Here is a 25,077-nt window from a genome sequence, read left to right as displayed (position 1 = left end):
TTTGCAATCACTGCTCTGAGTGACTCAATTTTGAATTTGAACCTCTGTATGCAAGTGTTCAAAGATTTTAGATTTTAGATTTTAAAATCGGTCTCACCGAGCCGTCTGGCTTCGGTACCACAATAGTGTGGAATAATACCCCGTTCCCTGTTGCAGGAGGGGTATCTTGATTATCACCTGCTGGGAATACAGCTTGTGAATGGTTTCCAAAACTGTCTCCCTGTCAGCGGGAGACGTCGGTAAAACAGACCTTTGGAAACGGCGAGGGGGATACGTCTCGAATTCCAATTTGTACCCCTGAAATATTACCTGAAGGATCCAGGGGTCTACTTGCGAGTGAGCCCACTGCGCACTGAAATTCATTGAGAACGGGACCCCACCGTGCCTGAACTTGTAAAGCCCTAGCGTCATACTGAGGGCTTGGCAGAGGCGGAAAAGAGTTTCTGTTCCTTGGAACTGGCTGATCTCTGCAGCCATTTTCCTCTCCCTCTGTCACGAGCAGAAAAGAGGAACCCTTTTGTCCGCTTGCCAACCAGGACTGCGCCTGATAATACGGCGTCTTATTTTGAGAGGCGACCTGGGGTACATCCCCTTTTTTGTTAAGGCAATACTTCCAAATGCCGTTTGGAATCCGCATCACCTGACCACTTTACTGGTATAATTGGACAACGCACTTATACTTGATGCCAGTCGGCAAATATTCCGCTGTGCATCATGCATATATAGAAATGCATCTTTTAATTGCTCTATAGGCAATAATATACTGTCCTTATCTAGGATATCAAATTTCCAGTCAGGGAATCCGACCACGCCAACCCAGCACTGCACATCCAGGCTGAGGCGATTGCTGGTCGCAGTATAACACCAGTATGTGTGTAAATACATTTTAGGATACCCTCCTGCTTTCTATCAGCAGGATCCCTAAGGGCGGCCATCTCCAGAGAGGGTAGAGCCCTTGTTCTTACAAGCGTGTGAGCGCCTTATCCCCCCTAGGGGGTGTTTCCCAACGCACCCTAACCTCTGGCGGGAAAAGGTATACTGCCAATAACTTTTTAGAAATTATCAATTGTTATCGGGGGGAAACCCACGCATCATCACACACCTCATTTTATTTCTCAGATTCAGGAAAACTACAGGAAGTTTTTCCTCACCAAACATAATACCCCTTTTTTTTTTTGGTGGTATTTATATTATCAGAAGAGTGTAAACTTTTTCCATTGCCTCAATCATGCAATGTGTGGCCCTATTGGAAATCACGGTTGTCTCTTCACCGTCGACACAGGAGTCAGTATCCGTGTCGGCGTCTGTATCTGAGGTAACGGGCGCTTTAGAGCCCCTGTATGAGACGTCTGGACATGCACAAGCTGAGTAGCCGGCTGTCTCATGTCAACCACTGTCTTTTATACAAAGCTGACACTGTCACGCAATTTCAACAGTACATCCACTCAGGTGTCGACCCCCCAGGGGGTGACAACACTATTACAGACACTCTACTCCGTCTCCTCATCATTTTTCTCCTCATACATGTCGACACAAACGTACCGACACACAGCACACACACAGGGAATGCTCTGATAGAGGACAGGACCCCACTAGCCCTTTGGGGAGACAGAGGGAGAGTTTGCCAGCACACACCAGAGCGCTATATATATACAGGGATAACCTTATATAAGTGTTTTTCCCTTTATAGCTGCTGTATTGTTTATACTGCGCCTAATTTGTGCCCCCCTCTCTTTTTTAACCCCTTTCTGTAGTGTAGTGACTGCAGGGGAGAGCCAGGGAGCTTCCCTCCAACTGAGCTGTGAGGGAAAATGGCGCCAGTGTGCTGAGGAGATAGGCTCCGCCCCTTTCTCGGCGTCCTTATCATCCGTTTTCTTGTATGTTTTGGCAGGGGTTAAATGCATCCATATAGCCCAGGAGTTATATGTGATGCATTTATTTTAGCCATAAAAGGTTTTCTATCGATTTATTGCGTCTCAGGGCGCTGCCCCCCCAGCGCCCTGCACCCTCAGTAACCGGAGTGTGAAGTGTGCTGAGAGCAATGGCGCACAGCTGCGGTGCTGTGCGCCTACCTTTATCTGAAGACAGGAAAGTCTTCTGCCGCCGATTTTTCCGGACCTCTTCGCTCTTCTGGCTCTGTAAGGGGGCCGGCGGCGCGGCTCCGGTGACCCATCCAGGCTGAACCTGTGATCGTCCCTCTGGAGCTAATGTCCAGTAGCCTAAGAAGCCCAATCCACTCTGCACTCAGGTGAGTTCGCTTCTTCTCCCCTTAGTCCCTCGATGCAGTGAGCCTGTTGCCAGCAGGTCTCACTGAAAATAATAAACCTAAACTAAAACTTTCACAAAGAGCTCAGGAGAGCCCCTAGTGTGCACCCTTCTCGTCGGGCACAGAAAATCTAACTGAGGCTTGGAGGAGGGTCATAGGGGGAGGAGCCAGTGCACACCAGGTGATCCTAAAGCTTTCTTTAGATGTGCCCTGTCTCCTGCGGAGCCGCTATTCCCCATGGTCCTTACGGAGTTCCCAGCATCCACTAGGACGTTAGAGAAATTTCTAGTTACGCCACTGCTGTAGACTGTAAGAGGTGCACTTGATGCCATGTTTCCTCACACACCCTCCTGCAGGTTATGAGGGGTCTGCTATCTCTCCAGTGACATTCTGCATGTACCACTCTTTTCCACTGTGTTCTCCCAGGTTATTAAATACAACTTTGACATCATACACTTCATCGATACAAATATTTGTAGTACTGTACGTATCACAGCACATTATGCCCATTCATTGTCTCAGTGATATAAAACCTGTTGCACACCAGCTGCTCTAGAACTACATGTCCCAGCAAGCCCTGACACTGTTTTACCACATGCCCTGACAGTTCTGGCAGGGCATGCTGGGAAGTGTAGTTCCACATCAGCTGGAGTCCCACAGGTTGCCTACCACTGATATAAAACGTCTCCTCTGTTCTATGGCAGAACCATCGATGGTACCACATAGAATAGTAAATTACCATCGATGGTTAGTATATCAATAGCCACCGATGGCCATACCTGTCATTAATATCCCCAGGGCCTGACCACTAGCGAGCAATATTTCCTTTCGGTGGAGGGGGACACTACTGTGCGCCACTTGCAGGACCTGACCACTAGGGGGCTAGGGGAGCCAATACAACAGAACCGGGTATACACACTGACGTCAGAGCTAGACAGAGTGCTTTGCCTAGTCTCCAATACCAGTTTTCAAAACCCTGACGTACAACGGCGTCGACCAATCACAGGTACGCACATCTCAGCCAATCAGACAGAAGGAAGATTGCGGCCGCAGGTACAACAAATCATAGGGCTAGGCGGGGTTTTTGACGAGCCAATGAGAACGCTGAAACAGATCGGCGAGGAACGCCTCAACCCTTGAGTGACAGAGGTGCCTGCTAATCGCTGGATCCCTGGCCTCTCTCCGGTCGCTGTTAACAGCAGCAAGGTCAGCGGCAGCTGTCAGGTGAGGTGGGGTGGGTGAATGTGTGAAGGACGGCACCGGCTACGGAGCGGGATGTACGGAAGCTACGTAGGGTGGCGGCTGTCACCGGGGGGAGCTCTGAATCTAGTTACAAGCAAAGCAGAGATTTACGGCATGTGGAACGTACTCTGTGGAACGCAAGAGGAAAAGAATGCGCATGCATGGCCCGCACTGGGACTCTACTGTGCATGCGCGACCGTAGGGAGCAGTCTACTACGCATGCGTGGCCGACTGCCGCTCCACTGCGCATGCGCGTTTTCCAACAGTTTGAGTGTAAATCTGATATTATTTAACTTGACATCCTTGTAACAGGGTAAATGCATTCGGCTATTATGCCACCTACACCTCCTGCAGCCCATTCTGCCCTTGCACTGAGGTAGCTGACTTATGTTGGTGCCCTTGAAATGCAGGATTACGACTGTGAGGTTTAATTTTAAAAAGTGGGGACTGTTTCGCTTCTTTATGGTTTATGCTGCTAGTCCATAAGTATAGCATAGTTAGTAGGTTGCTTGTCACTGGTACCTGATACCCTTGTGTGGCAACCATAGGGGTATGGACCATGGTCATGTAATAGACTCCAGATACTGCAAGCCTTACCCACTTTACAACATTATTATTATTATTATTATTATTATTATATTTATAAGGTGTCTTGCAGCGCTGTACATCTAACTTTCTCTGACGTCATAGTGGATGCTGGGTACTCCGTAAGGACCATGGGGAATAGACAGGCTCCGCAGGAGACTGGGCACTCTTTAAAGAAAGATTAGGTACTACATCTGGTGTGCACTGGCTCCTCCCTCTATGCCCCTCCTCCAGACCTCAGTTAGAATCTGTGCCTGGCTAGCGCTGGATGCACTTAGTGGGCTCTCCTGAGTTCACTATAAAGAAAGTATTTGTTAGGTTTTTTATTTTCAGTGAGATCTGCTGGCAACAGACTCACTGCTACGTGGGACTTAGGGGAGAGAAGCAAACTTACCTGCCTGCAGCTAGCTTGTGCTTCTAAGGCTACTGGACACCATTAGCTCCAGAGGAATCGAACACAGGGCCCGACCTCGATCGTCCGTTCCCAGAGCCGCGCCACCGCCCCCCTTGCAGAGCCAGAAGACGGAAGATACCGGAGAAAATCGGCGGCTGAAGACTCCGGTCTTCAATAAGGTAGCGCACAGCACTGCAGCTGTGCGCCATTGCTCCCACACGCTCCGGTCACTGGTGGGTGCAGGGCGCTGGGGGGGGGGGGCGCCCTGGGCTGCAATTAGTATACCTTAATGGCAAACTGCACATAATACAGTTCTAAACTGTATATGTGCCAAATCCCCCGCCATAATTTTCATTAAAAAAGCGGGAGAAGCCCGCCGCTGAAGGGGCGGGGCTATCTTCCTCAGCACAGCCAGCGCCATTTTCTCTTCACGGCTCCGCTGGAAGGACGCTCCCCAGGCTCTCCCCTGCAGTATACACTACAGAAAGGGTAAAAAAGAGAGGGGGGGCACATAAATTTAGGCGCAAATTGTGATATAAACAGCTATTGGGGGAAAATTCTCTTTGTATATAGTGTATATCCCTCTGTTATATAGCGCTCTGGTGTGTGCTGGCATACTCTCTCTCTGTCTCCCCAAAGGACTTTGTGGGGTCCTGTCCTCAGTCAGAGCATTCCCTGTGTGTGTGTGCGGTGTGTCGGTACGGCTTTGTCAACATGTTTGATGAGGACGCTTACGTGGAGGCGGAGCAGGTGCCTGGTAAGTGTGATGTCGCCCCCTGTGGGGCCGACACCTGAGTGGATGGATATGTGGAAGGTATTAACCGACGGTGTCAACTCCTTGCATAAAAGGTTCGATGACGCAGCTTTGGGACAGCCGGCATCTCAGCCCGTGCCTGCCCAGGCATCTCAGAGGCCATCAGGGGCTCAAAAACGCCCGCTACCTCAGATGGCAGACACAGATGTCGACACGGAGTCTGACTCCAGTGTCGACGAGGATGAGACAAATGTACAATCCACTAGGGCCATCCGATGCATGATTACGGCAATGAAAAATGTGTTGCACATTTCTGACATTAACCCGGTTACCACAAAAAAGGGTATTATGTTTGGGGAGAAAAAGCAGCCAGTGACTTTTCCCCCATCTGATGAGTTAAATTAATTGTGTGAAGAAGCGTGGGGTTCCCCAGATAAGAAACTAGTGATTTCTAAGCGGTTACTAATGGCGTACCCTTTCCCGCCAACGGATAGCTTACGCTGGGAGACATCCCCTAAGGTGGACAAGGCGCTCACACGCTTATCAAAAAAGGTGGCACTGCCTTCTCAGGATACGGCCGCCTAAAAGGAGCCTGAAAGCAGGAGGCTATCCTGAAGTCTGTGTATACACACTCAGGTACTATACTGAGACCTGCTATTGCTTCAGCATGGATGTGTAGTGCTGCAGCAGCGTGGTCTGATTCCCTGTCTGATAACATTGATTCCCTTGACAGGGACACTATATTGCTAACCATAGAGCATATTAAAGACGTAGTCTTATATATGAGGGATGCACAGAGGGACATTTGCCGGCTGGCATCTAGAATTAATGCAATGTCCATTTCTGCCAGGAGAGTATTATGGACTCGGCAGTGGACAGGTGATGCTGATTCTAAAAGGCACATGGAAAGTTTGCCTTATAAGGGTGAGGAATTGTTTGGGGACTGTCTCTCGGACCTCGTATCCACAGCAACAGCTGGGAAGTCGACTTTTTTACCCCAGGTTCCCTCACAGCCTAAGAAAGCACCGTATTATCAAGTACAGTCCTTTCGGCCTCAGAAAGGCAAGTGGGTCAGAGGCGCGTCTTTTCTGCCCAGAGGCAGGGGTAGAGGGAAAAAGCTGCACCAGACAGCCAGTTCCCAGGAACAAAAATCCTCCCCTGCTTCCACTAAGTCCACCGCATGACGCTGCGGCTCCACAGGTGGAGCCAGGTGCGGTGGGGGCCCGTCTCCGGAACTTCAGCGACCAGTGGGTTCGCTCACAGGTGGATCTCTGGGTTCTACAAGTGGTATCTCAGGGATACAAGCTGGAGTTCGAGACGTCTCCCCCTCGCCGTTACCTCAAATCAGCCTTGCCAGCTACTCCACAGGACAGGGAGGTAGTACTGGCGGCAATTCACAAGCTGTACCTCCAGCAGGTGATAATCAAAGTTCCCCTCCTTCAACAGGGACGGGGTTACTATTCCACAATGTTTGTGGTACCGAAACCAGACTGTTCGGTGAGACCCATTCTAAATTTAAAATCCTTGAACACTTTTATATAAGGAAGTTCAAGTTCAAAATGGAATCGCTCAGGGCGGTTATTGCAAGCCTGGAAGAGGGGGATTATATGGTATCACTGGACATCAAGGATGCTTACCTACATGTCCCCATTTACCCACCTCACCAGTTGTACCTCCGTTTTGTGGTACAGGACTGCCATTACCAATTCCAGACGTTGCCGTTTGGTCTGTCCACGGCACCGAGGGTATTAACCAAAGTAATGGCCGAAATGATGATACTCCTTCGAAAGAAGGGAGTTATAATTATCCCGTACTTGGACGATCTCCTTATAAAGGCGAGGTCCATGGAGCAGTTGTTGGTCGGAGTAGCACTATCTCAGGAAGTGCTACGACAGCACGGCTGGATTCTGAATATCCCAAAGTCGCAGCTGGTTCCTACGACGCGTCTGCTGTTCTTGGGTATGATTCTGGACACAGAACAGAAGAAGGTGTTTCTCCCGGAGGAGAAGGCCAAGGAGTTGTCATCTCCGGTCAGAGACCTCCTGCTTCCAAAACAGGTGTCTGTGCATCACTGCACGCGAGTCCTGGGAAAGATGGTAGCTTCTTACGAAGCGATTCCCTTCGGCAGGTTCCATGCAAGGATCTTTCAGTGGGATCTGTTGGACAAGTGGTCCGGATCGCATCTTCAGATGCATCGGCTGATCACCCTGTCCCCGAGGGCCAGGGTGTCTCTGCTGTGGTGGCTGCAGAGTGCTCATCTTCTCGAGGGCCGCAGATTCGGCATTCAGGACTGGGTCCTGGTGACCACGGATGCAAGCCTCCGAGGTTGGGGGGCAGTCACTCAGGGAAGAAACTTCCAAGGACAGTGGTCGAGTCAGGAGGCTTCCCTACACATAAATATTCTGGAACTAAGGGCCATTTACAATGCCCTAAGTCAGGCAAAACCCCTGATTCAAAACCAGCCGGTGCTGATTCAGTCAGACAACATCACGGCGGTCGCCCATGTAAACCGACAGGGCGGCACAAGAAGCAGGATGGCGATGGCAGAAGCCACAAGGATTCTCCGATGGGCGGAAAATCACGTGATAACACTGTCAGCAGTGTTCATTCCGGGAGTGGACAACTGGGAAGCAGACTTCCTCAGCAGGGACGACCTCCACCCGGGAGAGTGGGGACTTCATCCAGAAGTCTTCCAGCTGATTGTAAATCGTTGGGAAAGGCCACAGGTGGACATGATGGCGTCCCGCCTCAACAAAAAGCTAAAAAGATATTGCGCCAGGTCAAGGGACCCTCAGGCGATAGCTGTGGACGCTCTAGTGACACCGTGGGTGTACCAGTCGGTTTATGTGTTCCCTCCTCTTCCTCTCATACCAAAGGTACTGAGGATAATAAGAACGCCGGATCCTGATGAAAAAGGGCATTCCGGTTGAAGTCATTCCTACACTGATAAAAGCTAGGAAGGATGTGACGGCAAAACATTATCACCGCATATGGCAAAAATATGTTGCTTGGTGTGAGGCTATGAAGGCCCCAACAGAAGAATTTCAGCTGGGTCGATTTCTGCACTTCCTACAGTCAGGAGTGACTATGGGCCTAAAATTGGGATCCATTAAAGTCCAGATTTCGGTCCTGTCTATTTTCTTTCAAAAAGAACTGGCTTCACTGCCTGAAGTTCAGACGTTTGTTAAGGGAGTGCTGCATATTCAGCCCCCTTTTGTGCCTCCAGTGGCACCTTGGGATCTCAACGTTGTGTTGGATTTCTTAAAATCACATTGGTTTGAGCCACTTCAGACCGTGGAGTTTAAATATCTCACGTGGAAAGTGGTCATGCTTTTGGCCTTGGCTTCGGCTAGGCGTGTGTCAGAATTGGCGGCTTTATCATGTAAAAGCCCCTATCTGATCTTCCATATGGACAGGGCAGAATTGAGGACTCGTCCCCAATTTCTCCCTAAGGTGGTATCGGCGTTTCATTTGAACCAACCTATTGTGGTGCCTGCGGCTACTCTGGACTTGGAGGCTTCCAAGTTGCTGGATGTAGTCCGGGCCCTGAAAATCTATGTTTCCAGGACGGCTAGAGTCAGAAAAACTGACTCGCTGTTTATCCTGCATGCACCCAACAAGCTGGGTGCTCCTGCTTCTAAGCAGACTATTGCTCGCTGGATCTGTAGCACGATTCAACTTGCACATTCTGCGGCTGGACAGCCGCATCCTAAATCAGTCAAAGCCCATTCCACGAGGAAGGTGGGCTCTTCTTGGGCGGCTGCCCTAGGGGTCTCGGCTTTACAACTTTGCCGAGCTGCTACCTGGTCGGGAATCAAACACGTTTGCAAAATTCTACAAGTTTGATACCCTGGCTGAGGAGGACCTTGAGTTTGCTCATTCGGTGCTGCAGAGTCATCCGCACTCTCCCGCCCGTTTGGGAGCTTTGGTATAATCCCCATGGTCCTTACGGAGTACCCAGCATCCACTAGGAACGTCAGAGAAAATAAGATTTTACTCACCGGTAAATCTATTTCTCGTAGTCCGTAGTGGATGCTGGGAGCCCGTCCCAAGTGCGGACTTCTGCAATACTTGTATATAGTTATTGCTTAACTATAGGGTTTTTTTTGTTCTGAGCCATCTGTTGGCTCAGTTGTTGTTCATACTGTTAACTGGGTATAGTTATCACGAGTTATACGATGTGATTGGTGTGGCTGGTATGAGTCTTACCCTGGATTCCAAATCCTTTCCTAGTAATGTTAGCTCTTCTGGGCACAGTTTCCCTAACTGAGGTCTGGAGGAGGGGCATAGAGGGAGGAGCCAGTGCACACCAGATATAGTACCTAATCTTTCTTTTAAGAGTGCCCAGTCTCTTGCGGAGCCCGTCTATACCCCATGGTCCTTACAGAGTACCCAGCATCCACTACGGACTATGAGAAATAGATTTACCGGTGAGTAAAATCTTATTATTTATACCTTATTATACGGATTGCACAGGCGTTTGCTATCTAATCATTGTGTATACCTTTTATTTGTAGCCAGACGTTAGTGAGCATGTTGGGAGCTCGCCTCATCTATAATGCCGCCAGCCGCGCAGGTATGGTGTATATACAGTTTTTTTTAATCTTATCACTTTTAATGGATTATGTGCAAAAAGTAAATTTAATTTTGTTGTAACTATGAGTGCTGTTTTCTGCTTTGCTGTGCTCAGTGGTGGGCATCAAGTAGCCGGCTATGTAGAATGGCAAATCCTTTACTACTCTTACCACTGATTTTCCAGTACTGTGTTGCGGCTTGGCCGCAGGCACACAGTGCGCTGTATCCGGCCAGCTGTAATGTGAATGTCTGGAAGGGGTTGCATAGCTCTGCCTGGGTGGCAGTGACTTAGCAGTGGCTGGTAGAGTGAGCTTTAGGATGGAAGTGATCTGGAAATTCTAGTTTTGGCAATCATCTTCCTATAGTATGTTACCAGGACTTTCCTTTCTGAGCTCTGGAGAAACAGAACTTCTGATTCTATCACATGGACCCATTGTAGATATGTTTATGGCTTGTGTCTGGTCTACTCTTCCATTCTTTTACAATCATGCTTTGTCCTCACTGGTGTGAAGGGTATACAGTACTTTGGGTCTGAAATTCCTGTTGGTGAGAGTCTCTCCCCTCCCCTTTCTCCTGATAACACACTATATGTCACGGAGCTAATAAACCACTGAGGATATTCACACGGACACTCTGGGATCCTTGTTTCAAAGTGTACTACGATCTTCTGCTTTACCCTGCATCTGAATTTCAAGGAACAGTATGAACTCATAAATCCACCTTCATTTGGATAACCGTAGGGTCCATTGCTCTACAATCACCCCATCCAAATTGACAGTACCCAATTAGCATTGACTGCTTAATCTTTCCATAGCTACTTATTATCCTGAAGGATTTCTTTTGTTTTAGTTACTGCTATTCTCCCACCCCCCATGCTGTCTTTGGACCATACTTACCTACCTGACCCTCTCCATGAGGGAGAAAATGCTCTGTTCCTGGACTTTCCTGGTAATGTATGATTGCCATCACCTGTGGGGAAAAACGCCTTTCTTATCAATTAACTAGCTCACCACAGGTGATGGCAATCATACATTACCAGGAAAGTCCAGAACAGAGCATTTTCTCCCTCATGGAGAGGGTCAGGTAGGCAAGTATGCTTTGGACCTACAGATTAGATTGATTTGGACCTGTTTTATGACTGTCCCATGTGGTCAGCAAACCTAAGGGCAATGGGGTTTTGTGTGAGAAAGTATTTTCTAGACAGGCCCTGGCCTTTAGTCAAGCAAACATATATAGATGTAAGATTATTGCCATCTTCTATTATGTGATCACATCCTATGTCCTAAGATAGGGTCATCTCGTGTATGGTTGAAATGGCTATGAAATAGAAGCTGCTGCCCTAGTATCTCCTACCTGTTGCTGCTGTACTGATCACCAGGTGCAACATCTTAGCTTGGCACCTGTAATAGAAGCTAAAAGTAAAAGGTATCTGGCTCTTCTGTAGCTATCTATTGTCTACTGGAATTCTATTAACTCCTCTTCACAGTTGACTCCAAAATCCAAGTTACTGCCAACTCCTTAATTTGAACAAAGGAAGATTCTATCCGCTGGCATATTGGCACAGTGGCAGTAGGAGTAAGTCCGTGTGGCTTGTCTTAACATATAGATCATAGTTGTTTTTGGTGGAAACCAATCAGGAGCACTGCATCAGGGAATACGCCGCATTGCTAGTAATCCACCTGTTATATTGTGTGTGCGTGTTCCTGACCTTGACGCCTGTTCCCTTTCCAGGTCTCCCATGCTCTCGGACACTGGCCAGGCCTTTCAGTCTGGCACCTCAGATGAATTCGTTCAGTAAGTCATTGGTATAATTACTACATTACAAACTAGTATACTTGTTGGATGAAGGGTTTGACCAGATGGTGCTAGGGCGTGGTAGAACAGTGTAAATGACACACCGAGAGAGTAACACAGTACTGTGCAAGGGAGCGCAGATTACTTACTTGTGTGCACTTCACATAGGCCGCACCGTGGAAGAGTTGTGTATTCACACACTGTTTAGAGTGTACATAAAATGCTTTGGTCATTATAATTACCACTGATTTCTCTGTATCTTTATGGGGCATATTTATAAATTATATGGGCTTCAGATCCGTTTATTTGAATTTCTTATTGAGCTGTTCACTGCAATGAGAAATTTACCTCAGGAAACCAACACCGGCGGTGACCTTCGGTTGCCATAGGGGTATATTCCCACTTGGGTGGTGGTATGGACCACCACCCAAGTGGGGTTTCCAACCGGTGGTCAGGATTGCAGACTGCCATTATTTCACCGGGTGTCGGGATTCTGGCATAAAAGGAACGGGGGAAAGGGATTTGCTCTGCACCAGCTGAATATTTGCTATTATTTTGAAAGGAACGCCCAACCAATGTCCGTCAATGAATCATCCGCTTATTACTGGATATTCGAGGGTGCTACCAGAGACAAAATTGTGTTGTACAGAAAAAAAGGGAAGAGGAAGAATGTCTCTTTGCTGGCGCACATAAGATAATTAAAATTGAACTTTTAATAGATCCATTAAGATTGTCCAAACACGAAATAAGACAATATAATACACTTATCATACACCGTGAATAAATTATTAATAAAGTGAAATTATTAATAAAGTGACATTTTAAAACCAAGGCTCGCTACCTGTGTCGTATCTTTATTAATCCAGTTTAAATATGTCTTACTGCAGAACAGAGTTCTCAAGGGTAGTTGTGCAAACACATACAGTGTACCAGTAGAGACTGTAACCTGTCTGTAAATTCAATATGTATACAGTTCTCCTTAATGGTTCCCAGAGATTGTTCTGATATCGCAGTACTATATGCTGTGTGATACTTATTAAAAAGTACATTAATAGTTTGCTTCAATACAACATTATGCTAAACTCATTCCCATATGTTGATTATTTTTGCATGGCCCCTAAATGTGGGTCATTATTGAACTAACTGTGACAGTTAGGTCTTTATGTATTCCTTAATACAACACCTATTGTCCGGCAGCTAAAATTGTGAATAGAGTAATACAAGTATAACTTGTTAGACGTGGTCACAACTTGTTATTCATAAATTGAATCTATTATGTTATTAATTATTGTTTACCCCAGAATAATTGGTGCTTATTGTAGCTACTGAGTTTACAGAAGCCACTGAGTGTATCAGCCATTCAACAGCAGCTACATTTGTTGTAAAGGAGCACAAATGTTATTGCTGCAGTTACATTAATGTCTACTCGCTAAATGTTGAATAATCGCAGCAGAATTCTATCTGCATGGAGGTTCATAACATCTATAACACTTGCATGTTACTAAGTGTATCATCCCTTCAACATTAGCTCCATTTATTACAGATGGATACAAATGTAACTTTCTATTTGTTGCAAGTGAATAGAGATATGGCTATTGAATGAGATCACTGCGTGTGTCCCCTGTAGCTGAATTTACATATACTTATTGAGCTGCTTAGACACTGAATTTGTTGCTGGCAGCTGTATATAGGGTGTCATTCCGAGTTGATCGCTAGCTGCCGTTGTTCGCAGCGCAGCGATCAGGCTAAAAATTAACATTTCTGCGCATGCGTATGGGCCGCAATGCGCACGCGCGTCGTACGGCTACTAAGCCGGTTGTGGTTGTGCACAGGTTCTAGCGAAGTTTTCAGTCGCACTGACGGCCGCAAGAAGATGGACAGGAAAAGGGCGTTTCTGGGTGTCAACTGACCGTTTTCAGGGAGTGTTTGCAAAAACACAGGCGTGTCTGAAAAAACGCAGGCGTGGCTCGGCGTTCGCTGGGTGGGTGTATGACGTCAAATCCGGACACGAATAGGCTGAAGTGATCGCAAGCGCTGAGTAGGTTCAGAGCTCCTCTGAAACTGCACAAACGTGTTTTGCAGAGTTCGGCTGCACAAGCGTTCACACTTCTGCTAAGCTAAATACACTCCCCAGTGGGCGGCGGCATAGCGTTTGCACGGCTGCTAAAACTAGCTAGCGAGCAATCAACTCTGAATGACCCCCATAGTGAGAGCAATTATTTGAATACAAGATATTAGCTAGTATTCTTGCTGGTTTATAGATGAAGCAGCTTTATACCTTCTATGGTTATTGATAACGGTGTATGAATTCTCTGTCCCCACTGAGATCACGCACATGTATAAATTAGACATTGTAGATGGAGCTGTTAACATGCAGTAATATACAGTATATGAGTTCTATATCCCCACTGGGTTCATTCACCAATATAAATTAATCATTTACTTATACATTTTAAATGGGGCTGCTATTATGCACAGTTGAATAAATTTTTTATATATATATATATATATATATATATATATATATATATATATATATATATATATATATATATATAATTAATATTTTAGGCTAATAAATATTAGGCTAGTCTGCTCCTTCATTAACTTCAGAGGAATCCCTCTATTACTCTGTGCTCAGTATCTCCTATCAGCAATGTACTAGTTTCACAACAGCATAGAAATTATATTAGATTTGTTTACATATATAAATGTATTCTTTTAGACATTAAACATTAGTGAAACCAGGTAGCGGCCATAACGGTATCTTACAGCCGGGTTACCCACAGCCGGTAAATTGACTGCCTCCTGTTTTCGGGGTATTTCACAAATATTATTTGATAACTAGGCCCCTACAGTACTGTGCAAAAGTTTTAGGCAGGTGTGGAAAAAATGCTACAAAGTAAGAATGCTTTCCAAAATAGTGTTAATAGTTTATTTTTATCAGTTAACAACTCCTGCCGGCATCTGTGATCAGAGTGTTGCATCTGAAGACGTAGCATTGGATCACCATTGTGGCCATCTGTTGCAATGTTGGCAGCAGCGGTCATCTGAGTAAGCTGAAGCTTACTGCAAATGACCGTTGTAAGGAAATCTGCGTTGAAAGAACTTTGTCCAGCTCTGCCCACAAACGCTGGCAGCCTATCAGTCAGGCTGTGCCTTGGCCGGGGGCCTGCGTTTGATCATGCAGGCCCCGTTTGCATGCGCAGGATGGATCCTGGACATATGCAGCCTCCCTTCCATCAGAGCTGCAGACATCTCTGAATGAGGTCATACATAGAGCAGCATGAATGATGTAATGGTTAGCATTACTGCCTCACAGCACTGAGGTCATGGGTTCAACTCCCACCATGGCCCTAACTGTGCAGAGTTTGTATGTTCTCCCCTTACTTACGTGGGTTTCGTTTGGGGACTCCGGTTTGCTCCCACACTCTAAAAATATACTGGTACTGTAGGTTAATTGGCTCCAAAAAACAAAAAAATTAACCATGCATGTACATGTGGTAGGGAATATAGATTGTGAGCTCCACTGGGACAGGGACTTATGTGAATGGCCAAAGATTCTCTGTAAAGCGCTGCGGAATATGTGTGCGCTATATGAATAACTGGCAATATGTACGGTAGGGCATATCTTTCCCTTCTATTGTACAGTAGGTGACCTAGTGAAAAATCAGATTGCTTAGGGCTGGTAGAGGATTTTTAAAGTGTAGCATCTGTGTTCGGAGCGGAGATGACAATCGGTCACTTGCAGTTCCCCGCTATTCATTGTGTGCGAGTACCCCCGGTATGTCTGGGAATACATAGGTCCCAGACGTATCGGATTGGCCCTGCAGCACAGCCAATGGCCAATATATTGGTACATCTGACTTTGTGTACTTGCTGCAGGGACCACTTGTGACTGACATCTCAACTGGGCGGGCACATTTACATGCCGCCCAGCTGTGACATCAGGCACGACACACTGGGCGGATGATTGGTACTTTAAGTGTGCATGCAATTACCAATACTTAGGTTGGCGGATTGGCCAACCGGTTGGCCAGGTGTGTACCCAGCTAAAGCACCTGACCGGTATCTCCGGCTCAAACTACAGCTGTGGCCAGTTAATTCATTTAAGCTGGGCTACGTACATGGTACACCATGTTTTTCAGTCATCTGGCATGCATAGTACAATAGTAATCCTTTTATAATGTAAAGAAGAGTGCATCGTAATTGGATATTCCTTAGTTTTTAAAATCCTTTATGTACCCACTATTTTTGTCCTTAGAGTACGTGAACGCCAGAGAGGAGGCGATGGACATGAAATCTATAACTGACCGGGCGGCCGAGACCATTCTATGGACCGAGCTGTTCAGAGGTGGGAGCCTTCTTTTTTTTTTTTTCTTTTTTTTTCCCCCAACATATTTTTATTGAAGCAATATATGTAATACATACAGAAACATGCATGTTAGAACAGACCTACAATAGAAGGATAAATACGAGATGTAACATATCAGATTTATCGTTGAGTCTGTGGTCAAAATACAAATGTATCATGAAAATAAATAGAATAAAAAAAAATAAAAAAAAAAATATTTAAAAACCCATGTCCGTGCTCCATTTTCCCCCCTAGAGCCTAAAGTGATAACCAATTCTAAAGTATAATCGGTGGGTCCCCCGTAGCCATTCTAGTTAGAAACCAGTCTGTATTGGACAATGAATTATGGAGTTGCATCCTAACCGTTGTCGACAAGGTCGTTATATAGCTCTCCCAAACTTAAAAAAATCTCTGTACCTTAGAATCTTTTTTCCAATAATATTCCTATCCATTCCATTCTAAAGAGCTAAAACAATTTGGCCTTAAATAGTGATAGGGTAGGCGGTTCTCTATCAATCCATACTTGAAGGATAGCTTTTTTTGGCTGCTATACTAACTGCCAGTAGCAGTTTTCTACTGCCCTGAGAGAGACGTTGATCCAATGAGAAAATACCAAAGAGCGCCCATTCTGGATACAATCTGTAATAGTTCACCAGATGAGCCACCAAGTAATTTCTTATATCTTATTTCTTATATCTATCCAGAACTTTCTAATCAGGACCATAGGCAATGATGGAGATCCGCCTGCGGAGCCCCACATTTCCAACATGTATGCATGTCAGCAAGCCCTATCAGGTATCGTCTATGGGGCGACAGATAAGTTCTGTGTAAAATATTAAGAGACATTTCTTTATACCTAGATGAGGGAAATAATTTGCAAGCTTTAGCATGAGCCGCAAGTAAGTCAGTTATCTCAATTGCAGGGAGACAATCTTTCCAAGATGTAATACCTCCCTGACCCGTAGAATAGTCCAGGACGTTTTGAAAATAACTATATACCATCGAAATTGCTTTGCGAACCCTAGGGGATTGTTGTAGCATTTTATCAATCGGATTGTCCCAGTCTACAGACGAGAAACACCTGATAGTGGATGAAACGTAGTGTTGAGCTAAAAGAAAGGCCACACGATAGGCTAGCAAAACTGGGTATCTGTTGGTGGCCTCCTGGAATGTGAGCGGCCTCAAGCCTTGCATATCCACCAGATGACCGATCTTGGAAATACCCCCAACCTCCAGATATCAAATGGATAGTGTGCCCTACCCTCCTGGAAGTCAGGATTAGCGACGACCGGTAGGTGTAATGATTGTGGGCATTTAGGTTAAGTTTATGTCGCATATCCGTCCATAGCTTTTTAACGTTCCACAATAATGGGGTCCTCCTCAGCTCCTCCGACACCTCCTGCCTGTGTAGGTGTAAAAAGGTGACTAGGTCTCCCTCCTGTATAAATTCCTTATCTAAGTCAGTGTTCGTGTAATTGTTGTCATTGTGCAACCAGTCATGTAGATATCGTAATTGAGCAGCTTGCGAGTACCAAAGAATATTAGGAAAGTTAATTCCCCCATTCCCTTTAGTTTGCTGCAATTTAATCAATGCTATACGTGGCTTCTTTCCCAATCAAATAAATCGTCTAAAAAGAAAATTAAGACATTGAACATTTTTTGTCAAAAGCACATGTGGCATGGCTTGAATAAAATACATTAGACGGGGGAACGATATCCTCCTAATCAAGCTAGCTCTCACCAGGTAAGATAAAGGCATAGACTTCAAAGATTCGAGTTCTGCCTCAATTTTTTTTGGAAGGCTGAGGAAAAATTTAGGGTATATAGTTGCTCCGGCTTTCTTGATATCTGAGTCCCCAAATAAGTTAGATGATCTGAGCTCCATTGTAGTGGTAGCCCCCCACTCTGTCCCTCAAAAATGAACCGCCCCCCAGTCTAAGTGCCACGGATTTCGACCAGTTAACATTGAAACCAGAAAAATGTTCGTAAGCCTGCAGTGTATTGAATATGTGGTTCAAGGAAGTCTTGGGATCTGAAACGTAAAGCAGTAAGTCATCAGCAAACGCTGTAAGCTTGAGTTCCCTGTGACCTACTTGAATTCCATGAAACTGAGTGTCAGATAATAGTAAACTATGGAGGGGATCTATGGCCAGATTGAACAGCAGGGGAGACGAGGGGGCATAACAACAGGATCACTAGTATAGCCATTAATTAAGAGGGTAGTGGAAGAGGAGTTGTATAAATAACGGATAATATTAATGAAGTCATGGTGGAATAATCTACGTTCTAAGACCTTAAACAGATGTGTCCAAAGCACCGTGTCGAAGGCCTTAGCAGTGTCCAGACTGAGGTGTATATTCCTGGACTGGGGCGATTGGGCAGAGGCTATAACCGCACACAACAGCGGCCCGAATTCCCTTGACCGAATGCACATTGCGAACAAAGCCAAGCTGGTGATTAGTTAAAGTGTGGGGGAGGATTGTCTGTAGTCGATCTGCCAAGATTTTGGTGAATAGTTTTATATCCGTATTTAATAACTCAGTGGGCCTGTATGAGGTCACCAGTTTCGGATCTTGAGCTGGTTTGGGGATTAAAACAGTGTGGGCCGTTGTAAAATGGTGGAAGGGGGTACGATTACGTAAAAGGTTGTTAAATAATTTGAGTAGTCGGAATCACATGAGGTTAAAGGATTTTATAAAACTCATTAGAGAGGCCATCAGGTCCCGGAGATTTATGCAGTTGGAGTTTGGATATAGCGGAGACTAGTTCCTCCTCAGTAATGGCCCCCACCAATAAGTCTGATTATGCACTCGTTATGGGAGGCAATATCGAATCAGGTAAAAGCGCTGTATAGGCAGTTTCATTGAAGGGGAGATCAGAATATAAGTCGGCGAAATAGGACTCAAAGTGCTTCACAATAGAAGGGGAGTTAGTGAGGAGTTGTCCCGAGTCTCTATGTTTAATAGCAGTTATGAATTTACGAGTAATTTTCTTCCTAGCCATACTTGCTAATAATCGACCAGGTTTATTTCCCCCATTGATAATACTTATGGGAGGAAAATACCAAGTCACGTCTCACTTGCGCTAGCAAATGGTCATTCAATAATTGCTTGGCCTGTAAGTAGAGTTGCAGAGAATCCTCAGTCTGCAGGGTGAGGTGATGTTGCAATGCAGCAGTTAACTCCAAATGTAGAGTAGTATAAGTCGCCAGATTTTTCTTTTTCAATCTATGAATGTACTCAATAATTTGGCCCCGAAGAACCGCCTTTGCCGCACCCCATAGAGTAGTAGGGCGGTCCCAGTATTCTAGGTTATCATCTAAAAAGTTGGCCCAATTGGTTACCAAAAACTTCCGAAAATCATTACAATTATAAAGGTAATTTGGAAATCTCCAATTCCTGGAGCCCCCAGACTGAAGAGTCCTTTCCAATGTCAGTGTCACCGGAGCATGGTCCGATATCAAAATGTTGTGAATGTCAGCATTGTTGACCCGAGTGACTAAAGAATCCGCAACAAAAATCGAATCAATCCTGGACCAAGATCGGTGAACCCCAGAAAAGAAAGTAAACAACCTGTCAGAGGGATTGAGAAGACGCCAGATATCCGTAAGCTTTAGGGAAATCTTGAAAGTTTGAAGATGAGTCCAGAGAGGAGAGCGTGAGTTATGAGGGACGGGACTTTTATCTATAGTAGGATCTTCAACTTTGTTCCAATCTCCCCCCCCACTATTAGTTGAAAATTGTCACGGAGCAGTAATATAGAACTTAACTTCCTGAGAAATGTAGCGGTCTCAACATTGGGAGCATAGACATTTACTAACGTGTATTTTGTACCCCAAATCTCCACGTCTAAGATTAAATAACGTCCCTCAGGGTCAGCTACTAGTTCCTCCTCAGTAATGGCCCCCACCAATAAGCTACAGAGTTCAGAACAGTGTATTGTAGAGTCTTGTTAAACAGGATCGCTACCCCCCTAGTCTTCCTTGAATTATCCGCAGAAATACAGTCATCTAACCAAGGCGAGCGAAGAGCAGAGGAGGATCCCGACATCCAGTGAGTCTCTTGGAGGAATATAATTTGAGGTTTGAACCGCTTTAAATGTGTGACAACCCTTTTGCGTTCGACCGGGGAGTTAAGGCCGCCCACATTCCAGGATATAATCTTAAAGCATGTATCAGATGCAGAGGCAGCTATACCTGAATCAATTAACCCACACCCACCCGAGGGTGACCATCTAAAACGAACCTTGCTTCACAAAGTCACCCTCCTCCGTTCCAGCGAGCGGAGAGGGTCAACCAAATTCTAATTGTATCCTAGAGCTCTGCAGCAGACCTGGCGAATGAGGCACGGCACAGGTAAAACAGAAAGAATAAAAAAAAACACATTGCTTCACATTACGCTTTTCACTTTTTCCAAACCAAAGTAGCAACAACGCAAGTGCTAGACCAACCGGTAGCACTGGCGAGAAACACAACAATATTAAATGTGACATTTAAGTTTTTAAGCTGAGTAGTATAGAACGGGACCTATGGTCTCTTATATGTGGAAGTTAAACCAACCTAGGGCAGTAAGCATCCAGTAGCATTATAGCTATCGACTGTGTTACGGGTTCCAAGGATTCAACAAACGTGTAACGTGGGATTTGGCAGTATCAGGATCAGCAGATCTAGTAGTGTGCGACCATTGTCATGAATACGTAAGTTAGCTGGATACATCAGCGCAAATCTAGTATTACTCTCGTGGAGCAATTTGCAAACGTCGGAAAACTCTCTCCTCTTTTGCGCAACAGAGGCAGAGAAATCTTAAAAAAGCAAAATACGTTTGCCATTCACTAGCAATTGCGGGAGTTTGCGGTAGGAGCGCAAAACCTGCTCCTTCATGCGAAAATCCATAAACTTTGCGATGACTGGTCTTGGTTTCACATCAACATCAGGGCGAGTAGGACCAATTCTATGTGCCCTTTCAATGTGTGGCAGAAATGGGGAATCTGTGATATCTAGAGCTAAGACTAGGTCATTAATTATAAAATCTGATAACTGTCCGTACCTGATTACTTCGGGGATACCCACGAAGCGTAAATTCGATCTCCTGTCCCTGTTCTCAAGATCATCTATTTTCGCCTGCAAAGCCTTAAGGGACGAATCCTGGGTGTCAGTGGAACGTTGGAGTGTATGTATCTGATCCTCCCCGTCACTAACCCTTTGCTCTAAGGAATTTATCCGTGAGGTGTTCTGATCAATCTTCGCAAGCGTGGAGTCTAGTAGTGTTTGTATCTGTTCCAACCTCTTATCAATTAGAGGGATATTTTCAAGTTTCTTGTCAATTTGGGGCATGAGGAGTCATGAGAGCTCTTGTGCCATATGCATTAAAGAGGGCTGGTCAGGCAGAGCCTCTGTTTCTTGAGGCTGGTCCTGGGGATTGCCCACAGCTGGAGGAGAGGGGGGGTTAGGTTTCCCCGCAGTGTTTTTATTTTTACTCATTCTTGTATTCACTGAGGATTGGGAAGGTCTAACTGCTAAAGTCTTATGGACGTATTTGTCCATCCCCCGGTCGCTAGACTGCTATACACAAGGGTTGGAAGGCCCTGATATGAACACACAATGGTATATGATAATAAAACGCCTCACGTAAGAGCTCGAGTTGGAAGATATGTCAGAGCCACTCAGCGAAAATAAAAAAAATCAAACAAATTCCCATAATATGTAGATAAAGGCACGTCATATTCATGATGACTCGTAGCCGCCAGGTGGAGGCATAACCCAGGGCAGAACAACAGCTTGCTGAATATAAATAATCTTGTGAGAATAGCCATAGATTGCACAATTCAAATAACAGTATCAGTGAAGGAAGAAAGTTAACAAAACGTATCTGAGCGACTTGCTAGTAGTTAACCACTAGTTGGTAATACAACCTAAAAGAGAATTGAGAAATGGGACATCTCAAACCTCAACTGTAGCATGTGCCTGTTCCCTGTGGGGCAGGGTGAGATAGTGGCGCCGGCTACAGCCTTATAGGTGGCCAATCAGGAAACGATAGAGGAGAACCAAAGGTAAGAGAAGGAGGCAAACAGAAGGAAAGAGAAATGTGTAGATAAGAAACGGGGTAGGGAGAGGCAGAGTCCAAGCTGGTAGTAAGAAATGGATATTTCTCTTTCATCCACTAGGGGACACTGGAGTTCTATACAGTAGGGGTGTGAAGCCTTGAACCGGAGGTGTGGCACAATCTTAAATTAGCATTGTCTGCACAGCCGGCTCCTCCCCCTTCACATCCCTCATCCCTCAGTTTGAAAAATTGTGCCGGAGGCACAATACGTGGAGCACTTGAGCTCCTGACAAAAACTAACAGGGGGGCTGCGTAACCCTAATAAAGGGGGGACAAAGCTACTTCAGGTCAGAGAGACAAAGATCCCTATTGAAGGGACCTGCATCTCTCCACAGGAGAGCCTCCAAAATAGTGAGTACTGGTCGTATAAATTAGACTAGGTTCTTTCAGTAGTAAAAGTTTTTTTTTTTTTTTCCCTTTCCTCTTCCTCTTATAGCTTGCTGTTAACTCCCCTTTATAGAACCTGATAGGAAAGGGCAGAGCAGACAGAGTATGGCCGGCGCGTGGGAGCCCTAGTGCGGCGCGGGAGCTCTCTCAGTGACTCACCCTGTCTTTCCCTGTCAGCAATAGCAGCAAGTATTTAAGCCCATCGCCGGAGAGGAACACAGGCGCCGCTACGGGAGACGGACCCGTCGCGCGCGCCAGCCGGCGGGTCCGGAGCGCGCTGTGTAGCGGCCACAGGGGACCAGTAAATGCAAAGGCACTAGATTAAAATCAGTGCGGCACACATATATATTTTTATTTTTATTATAGGAAGGACATTTTACGTTTTGGCGCCAGGCTGAGGTGAGGGATGGGTCCTCCCCCTCCCCCACCAGTAGTGTACATAGGAAGTAGAAAAACTCCCCCTGCTGCACGGCCTGGATAGAACAGGCATTAAAATAGTAGAGAGAGTTAGGCAACAGCTCCCTCTGCTGGTGAAATGTATATTATACAATATGAGGATCTCCTGAAAAGTAATCGGACTTTACAAATTTATATTTTCAAGGGACGTCTCTTTCAAAGATCCCGGAGAAAATACACGGAAGCAAGCCAACTCTAACATCGTAGCTGATTACAGTTGGGGTGTGAGGGTTGCGAGTCGGCTGGTGTTTTATTTTATTTTTATTTATTTTTTATTTTTTGAACTGTTCCTTTTATAAAAGGGGACAGGTAATTCCAGCCGGATCCAATACCTTCGCTTCCGTCATCTCCCAGTCTTTCTCTTCCTATTTAAAGGGTGAAAGCGCTGCGTAACCACAAGTAAGGGTCTCCTTGATATGGTGGTCTTCACACAAGAACCTTACAGCCGGCAAGAAATGCGGCATTTGGGATTGGAAGATCTTGACGACGGACGCCAGTCTCAGAGGTTGGGGAGCCGTCCTAGACGACCATCAGTTTCAGGGACGATGTACGCTACAGGAAAGCAAATTACCCATAAATAGCCTCGAACTAAGAGCAGTCTACAATGCCCTTCTCTTAGCAGAAGACCTAGTCATGAATCAAAACATCAGGATTCAGTCAGACAATGTCACGACGACGGCTTACATAAACCGTCAAGGAGGAACAAAGAGCAGGATGGCGTTGAAGGAGGCCACAAAGATCTGGTTGTGGGCAGAAAGACGAGACATCATTCTCTCCGCAGTGTTCATTCCAGGTGTGGAGAACTGGGAAGCAGATTACCTCAGTCGCCAGGACATGCATCCGGGGGAGTGGTGCCTTCATCCACGGATTTTCAACATGATTGTGAGAAGATGGGGCCTACCTCAGGTGGACCTAATGGCGTCTCGACAAAACCATCAGCTGCCCAGATATGTGTCAAGAACTCGAGATCCAGCAGCAGAAGGAGTGGACGCATTGACACTTGCGTGGTGTTACAGAAAAGTTTACATATTTCCACCATTCCCACTCATACCCAGGGTTCTGAAAAGAGTAAAGCGGGAACGAGTGTGGGTTATTCTAATCGCTCCAGATTGGCCCTGCAGGAGTTGGTACACCGACCTGCGAGGGTTACTGGCGGAGGATCCTTGGAGGTTACCTCAGAGAGAGGACCTGCTATCTCAGGGACCGTTCCTGCACCCCGACCTAAACAGGCTGCGTTTGACGGCGTGGCTATTGAAACCCGGATCTTAAGAGACAGAGGGATCCCACGAACGGCCATTCCTACAATGATTGCCGCTAGGAAGCCGGTCACAGCCAGGCACTACTACAGGATTTGGAGACGGTACATGGCTTGGTGTCAGGAACGGGGATGGAACTCATCAAATTTCAATTTATCGCGACTTCTATTGTTCCTTCAGGCCGGTCTAGAGGGAGGACTCAGACTGGGCTCTTTGAAGGTTCAGATTTCGGCTCTCTCCATCCTTTTCCAACAGCGGTTAGCATCCTTGCCAGAGATTCAAACCTTTTTACAAGGGGTTCTGAGGATTCAACCCCCTTTTCGTCCTCCCACGGCACCATGGGACTTAGGTTTGGTGTTAGAATATTTGAAGTCACCGACTTTTGAGCCATTGACAAGTACAGACCTGAAATATGTTTCTTGGAAGGTCACGTTCTTACTTGCCTTGGCTTCGGCTAGGCGGGTTTCCGAGTTTGGAGCCTTATCCTGTAAGAGCCCTTTCTTAGTTTTTCATGAGGATAGGGCGGAACTCCGTACAAGAGCAGACTTCCTTCCGAAGGTGGTGTCGGGGTTTCATGTAAACCAGCCAATAGTGGTTCCATCTTTCCAGGGTCTCACAGATGAGGACGTGTCATTGGATGTTGTCCGAGCTTTACGGGTATACGTACAGGTTACGTCATCTTTCAGAAAGTTGGACCATTTGTTTGTTCTTTATGATGGGCCAAAGAAGGGTTGGCCGGCCTCTAAGCAGACTTTGTCCAGATGGATTAGACTTGCCATTCGGCAGGCTTATATTTCCTGTGGCAAAGAGGTGCCGGTTCAGACGGGTGCTCATACTACCCGATCAGTGGGTGCCTCGTGGGCGGCTGCCAGGGGTGCTTCCACTACTCAACTTTGCAGAGCGGCAACGTGGT

The 25,077-nt window shown here is 46.0% G+C and overlaps 1 protein-coding gene across 3 annotated transcripts in view; it reads left to right on the top strand.

Moving 5' to 3' along the window:
• Positions 1 to 3,379: 3,379 nt before the first annotated feature.
• Positions 3,380 to 25,077, top strand: part of NDUFS8 (NADH:ubiquinone oxidoreductase core subunit S8) — a 58,346-nt gene continuing 36,648 nt past the window's right edge. Inside the window, exons 1-4 of one of the 3 annotated variants that reach the window (XM_063958390.1) lie at positions 3,380 to 3,490; positions 9,759 to 9,817; positions 11,548 to 11,610; positions 15,875 to 15,964. In XM_063958390.1, the coding sequence (XP_063814460.1) occupies positions 9,775 to 9,817; positions 11,548 to 11,610; positions 15,875 to 15,964 (196 nt within the window). In that variant the 5' untranslated portion in view covers positions 3,380 to 3,490; positions 9,759 to 9,774. Of the gene's footprint in view, positions 3,491 to 3,825; positions 3,885 to 9,758; positions 9,818 to 11,547; positions 11,611 to 15,874; positions 15,965 to 25,077 lie in introns of those variants that run through there. The other 2 variants (XM_063958391.1, XM_063958389.1) reach the window with 2 other exon arrangements.

This window comes from Pseudophryne corroboree, chromosome 3, assembly GCF_028390025.1.
Source record: "Pseudophryne corroboree isolate aPseCor3 chromosome 3, aPseCor3.hap2, whole genome shotgun sequence".
NCBI lineage: Eukaryota > Metazoa > Chordata > Amphibia > Anura > Myobatrachidae > Pseudophryne > Pseudophryne corroboree.
The sequence above is the reverse complement of the archived record's forward strand: the minus strand, read 5'-3'. Positions and strand labels throughout refer to the sequence as shown.